The 5568-nt window shown below is 42.7% G+C and overlaps 1 protein-coding gene across 1 annotated transcript; it reads left to right on the top strand.

Annotated features, from left to right (window-relative positions):
• Positions 1-229: 229 nt before the first annotated feature.
• On the top strand, positions 230-4128 carry LOC104438611 (monogalactosyldiacylglycerol synthase 2, chloroplastic). The gene is made up of 8 exons (XM_010051803.3): positions 230-1019; positions 1644-1816; positions 2425-2586; positions 2683-2824; positions 2932-3156; positions 3257-3319; positions 3405-3479; positions 3590-4128. The coding sequence occupies exons 1-8, from the start codon at positions 711-713 to the stop codon at positions 3848-3850; spliced, it is 1410 nt and encodes a 469-aa protein (XP_010050105.2). The 5' UTR covers positions 230-710; the 3' UTR covers positions 3851-4128.
• Positions 4129-5568: the final 1440 nt, after the last annotated feature.

Genomic DNA, 5568 nt, shown 5'->3' on the forward strand with positions numbered 1-5568 from the left:
AATAAATAAATAAAAAAAAAAAGTAAAAACAGTAAAGACAATAATTGGGAGGCCCGGAAAACAAGACCGCCACCCAATTCTTTATTTTCCCTTCTTCTTTTTGCCCTGAACTAAGGGGCCGGGAGAATCCCGTGACGTCACTCGTTGGGAAGATCCGAATCTACCAATCCGAACATTCCCACCCAAAATGCGGATCTCCCCGCTTAATACCTGCATATCAAAATTCCAGCATCTTTCCAAAGCATCCCCCAAATGATCATACCCCTCTTTAACACTATAAGACCATCTCCTCCCCCATCAATTCCGCCAGCTTCTCTCTCAAGAACAACCTCAAACAAACAACCTCAAAACGACATCCTCTTCCTCCCCCCCTGCACACGTTTCTCTCTCTTGCTCCCCAAAGAATCCTCTCTCTCTCGAAAGACCAAGAAAAGAACACAACAGAACAGAACAGGACCGAAACAGAGGCTTCCCTCCTCGCCCTGTCCCTGCCTCCGCCGGGAAACGGGAGCTTTCCTGACTTTCCGGCGGCCGGAAGGGGGCGGAGCCGGGCCGTTTCTTGCTTCTGGGTATCCTCCTATCACACTCTTTCGAAACGTGGTCGAGAAATACAAGAAAGAACGAGAAAAGTCGAGGTTCTTTCTTGCTTTCACGTTCCCCCTGCCGCGCGCGCGTTCCGAGGGAGGAAGGGAGGGAGCGAGGATTGACAGATGGTGATGGCCGTCGCGTCGCCGAGGAAGTCCTTCACGGAGAAGCTGCTGCATAGCTTCAGCAGCGCCGGCAGCAACTGCGGCAGCAGCGGCAGCCTTCTCAATAGGATCAGGGCCCTCCACGAGTGTCAAGAAGACGAAGACAATTTCTTGGAATGCGACGACAGCGACGGGATGGAGCTGGCTCAGATTGGCGCCGAGAGCACGAAGAACGTGCTGATCCTGATGAGCGACACAGGCGGCGGTCACCGAGCATCAGCCGAGGCCATCAAGGACGCGTTTCGGATTCAATTCGGCGACGAATATAAGGTAAGATTATTAAGATTGCTGGTGGAGCGGTTGGGATATCATACTTTTTCCTTTCCATGTTTGATCTCGTGATTCTTTGTTGATGAACATCTATTTTTGCATGGTGATGGTTCTGAAAGTTTCTGCCCTTTAAACTCCTCCTGCTTTTGCACGATCCTGAGACATTCCTATGTTCTTTTGATAAAAACACATTCCGGGTTCAATTCCATGTTGGAATTCTTCTAGTTATTGCCTTTGATCATCATCATTTCTCAGCACTACGGCTTCCTCTTCACCAAATTCTGATCGTTCTTTGATCTTTTACCCCTGCACTTAATTAAAACACGCATCCATCTCTTTACTTTTTTAGAACATAACTCCTGTAAATAAATAAAATAGTTCCCTTTTTCTTTTCCTTAGCTGTCTATCTTACCTACTGGTTCTGTTTTGGGTCTATTAACCTCTGTTCACCTTTTTTTCTGTCTGTCGATCGCATAATATTGTCCTTTTTTGAGGAGAGCCCTGTTTTGGTGTGATCAAGGTCTCTTGGCTTTTTCCTAGAGCTGAAGCTTCCTCTGAACAAAGCATTGATGCGAAGCTTGTCCAGACGTGAAAGTAAATGTGTTCACATGGGGCTTTTTGCAGATATTTGTGAAGGACGTGTGGAAAGAGTACACGGGTTGGCCACTGAACGATATGGAGAATCAGTACAAATTCATGGTGAAGCATGCCCAGCTGTGGAAGGTGGCTTTTCACAGCACCTCCCCAAGGTGGATCCACTCCTTTTATCTCGCTGCCATCGCTGCCTACTATGCCAAGTATGTAATCAGTAACATTATTTTCCTTTGTCCTTCCTTTTCTGGTACGACCTTTCCTTCTTTTTCTTAATTTAATTATCTTTTTGCTGTCTCTCCCTTGGACTAACTCTTATGGAAAAGATGATATTCTTTTATGAAAAGATGGTTAATCAACCGGCTCGGAAATCCGACCCGAATGCCTAAGGCTCATTCGTAACCCACGTAGTTAAGCGATGTGGGATGTGATTTGACAGATTGTTTTTGTTTCTTGGATGAGCAATAATTTGACAAATGGCTTACAGCTCGCAAATTGATTTCAAGAAACGTCTCTGTATAAATTGTTTGGTCCCCTAGGGGAAGGTTTAATCGTAGCATTATTGTTTCCAAAGTTGACGTGATTCTTCAACCACGTTCTTGTTTACTAGTTTGTTTGCTCTCGTGATTTTCCGTCTTCTGTAGCTTCTGAACTGCCATCAATTGAAGTGTGGTTGTTCTGTGGGAACTTGTAAATGGAATTGCAGTGGATTCATAAATTACTCAAAAAAAAGACCAGTATAATTTTTTCGCTCTGCAGATTTACACAGTTTCACGCATAACTTTCTCACGCTGGTATAATCTTCTGCTTGAAGGGAGGTGGAGGCAGGTCTAATGGAGTACAAACCAGACATTATCATCAGTGTCCACCCTTTGATGCAGCACATTCCTCTGTGGGTTCTAAAATGGCAGGGCCTTCAAAAGAAAGTGATCTTTGTAACCGTCATCACTGATCTAAACTCATGCCATCCCACATGGTTGGTTATTTAAATTCGGTTGCGGCAAATTCTTTGGCATTTAGTCATGCCTCGCATTCAGTTTCGACTGACTAAGCTATTGCTCTGTACTTTTAGGTTTCACCCCGGAGTCAACAGATGCTATTGCCCCTCGCAGGCAGTAGCCAAAAGGGCTTCAGAAGATGGTCTAGAGAACTCGCAGATTCGCGTTTTTGGCTTGCCCATTCGTCCATCATTTGCCCGCGCAGTTCTTTCCAAGGTAAATGCCAGTGCACGTGCATGGACAACTCAACTTCCCTTTGGTCGAATACATTTCGATAGATCATGTACTCATGAAATATTTTACTTTAACCTGTGCTTATCCAGGATGACTTGAGGGAAGAACTTGGAATGGACCCAGAGTTGCCTGCAGTTTTGCTGATGGGAGGTGGTGAAGGGATGGGTCCCGTGAAGAAGACCGCTCTTGCCCTCGGTGAAACACTGTTTGATGAAGTACACGGGAAACCATTAGGGCAGTTGATAATCATCTGTGGCCGAAACAGAGGTCTAGTCTCTACATTAGAGTCCATGGAGTGGAATATCCCAGTTAAAGTAATTGCCTATACCTCGCTCCTCGTTTGCTGCATTAGAAAAAGATATGCATTTTCATTTCGTTGTTCATGGCATAATTTTCTAATCTGTTCTTTTATAGGTGAGAGGATTTGAGAACCAGATGCAGAAATGGATGGGAGCTTGCGACTGCATAATAACGAAGGTAGGTTTCAAATTTACTCTGCCTCCTTGCCTTCCATTCTGTCTGTTTCCGCTGTTATAGATCCATAAAGCTTGTAATCTCACAGGCAGGACCGGGGACAATTGCGGAGGCATTGATCAGAGGACTACCCATTATCCTGAATGACTACATTCCTGGACAGGTGACTAAGCATTTCCCGTATACCCTGCAATTACATGTTGCATCAGTAGCATATTTCACAACTAAGTTTAATGATTTCCTTTTCGCTGATTCTCAACTGACAAAACACAGGAAAAGGGCAATGTACCCTACGTAGTGGACAACGGAGCCGGTGTCTTCACCAGGAGTCCTAAAGAAACAGCTAGGATTGTGGCTGAGTGGTTCAGCACCAAAAAGGACGAGCTGACAAGAATGTCGGAGAACTCACTTAAGCTGGCACAGCCCGAGGCTGTTTTCGACATTGTGAAGGACATCCATGAGCTCGCTTGCCAACGAGGGCCGCTTGCCAACATCCCCTACATATTGACATCTTCATTCACAAGCCTCATCTGAGCTGAACTGCACAGCATGCGCAATTTAAGCCAGAACGCCCTGTACAGCTAGGAAAGACTTAAGGTAGCATCATTGTTTCTCCTCAGGGCTTTGCAAAACAAAGCGAAGTAAGAAATTGAAAGCCCTCCTTTTCAAGCTTCTTATTATCAGAAGGGGCTGGGAGGGATTTGATTTTTTTTTTCATTTCTGATAGTATGAATCTAGGGTTTCGTATGAAAGTGTAGAAGGACATTTTCCTTGTGTATGATATGGCAATTCTCTTTTATCCCTTAATCAAATAGCCTAGTAAGTTTCTATATCTTTGAAAGGCAATCCAAGATGAGTCCTGCTCACTGCTTAGGAGCGTAGCTATATTCAGTGGCTTGAAAGGTTATAATCAACGACAGAATTCACATGCGATAAATTTCTGTGGTTCAGAATAGAATCCTGCTGGTCCCCGGAATGTCCCTATCCTACCACTTGCAATCAGGTGATCTAGTGATATGCGTTGCTAGCAGTCCGCTGAGAAAAAAGATGGTCTGCAACCGTCGTCTTCAACTTTTAGCATAATTTTCCTCGTAATGGATGGGGCTGGGAACAATCAGCACTTCCTGTCGGGGCACAACCTGAAAATGAAACATCCATGAAACGACTGGTTGAGCATCTGTCTTAGTTGTGTGGCTTTGAGGCCCTTTGAGCAAAGAAACGTTTAGTATAAGAGGAAAGGGCAACGACGTGAGCATACTTGCTAGTTACAAGGATCAGACTCCTGTAGTTCATGAGTGAGACATGCATCTCACTAACTAATCAGAAAACACAAAAGACATTCTTTATTATACATCTCTAATGACTAGCAAAACCAAACCTGAAAACAGTAATTGTACATGCATATACACAAGTAAGAAAAGCAAGCTACCAGAAATACTAAACTATGTTCACCATGACACATTTGGTCCCAACTTTTGCTCATATGATACATTTATTTCAAACTTTTTCTTGTGACACCAAAATCCTGAACTATGTATATGACGTATTAGTGCAAGTTTGGGGTTGTTGGCATCATAAAAAATAATATGGAGTAGATATGTTATAAGAATATAAGTTTTGGAATTTTAGTCATTTTTTTTTTTAATGGATGTATCACGCCAGTACAAATTTTGAGTATTTTGTGTCACAAAGAAAAATTTTGAATAAACATATTAGTTTATGATTTTTAGTGGTTTTTTCCTATACAACTATATCATAACTATTACCAACCAAAAGAAAAATATCTAATAACTATCCCAAAAATGGTATCTTAGTTATACTGCTCCTACTCATCAGCATGGAAAAATGAAAAAAGATTGAAAATGAATTATATAGGTAAATTGCTGCTAAGTGAGTTACGCCAATCTCTTTAAAACATGTTAAGCATTCAGTATGCATAATTATAAAGCGATAACATAAACACATAATCCAAACTCATTGTATAAAATGCATCACTAAACATAGCTTTACACGTCAAAATATACATCCAACCAACAATAGTGAAGCAACATTAATGGTCCTGCTTGTGCCATTGATCAATCTAGTTCTCTATGCCAAAGGTATGGCCAATCTTCATCCCCTGTGACAAGACCTATCAAGATTGCCTCTTTTACATAGGTCTCCACCCTAGTCATCCGGTGGCTCGGCTTTAACAGGATGTCCAGAGAATGGTATAATTGCACCCTAAGTGGGTTCTGATCATAACATTAACG

Source organism: Eucalyptus grandis, chromosome 3, assembly GCF_016545825.1.
Source record: "Eucalyptus grandis isolate ANBG69807.140 chromosome 3, ASM1654582v1, whole genome shotgun sequence".
NCBI classification, from domain to species: Eukaryota; Viridiplantae; Streptophyta; class Magnoliopsida; order Myrtales; family Myrtaceae; genus Eucalyptus; species Eucalyptus grandis.

Excerpts from the sequence above, each read along its gene's own strand:
- LOC104438611 (XM_010051803.3), top strand. The coding sequence starts at position 711 with ATGGTGATGGCCGTCGCGTCGCCGAGGAAGTCCTTCACGGAGAAGCTG. Across the intron at positions 2,825-2,931 it reads CCCGCGCAGTTCTTTCCAAG|GATGACTTGAGGGAAGAACT; the intron begins GTAAATGCCAGT and ends GTGCTTATCCAG. Across the intron at positions 3,157-3,256 it reads AGTGGAATATCCCAGTTAAA|GTGAGAGGATTTGAGAACCA; the intron begins GTAATTGCCTAT and ends GTTCTTTTATAG.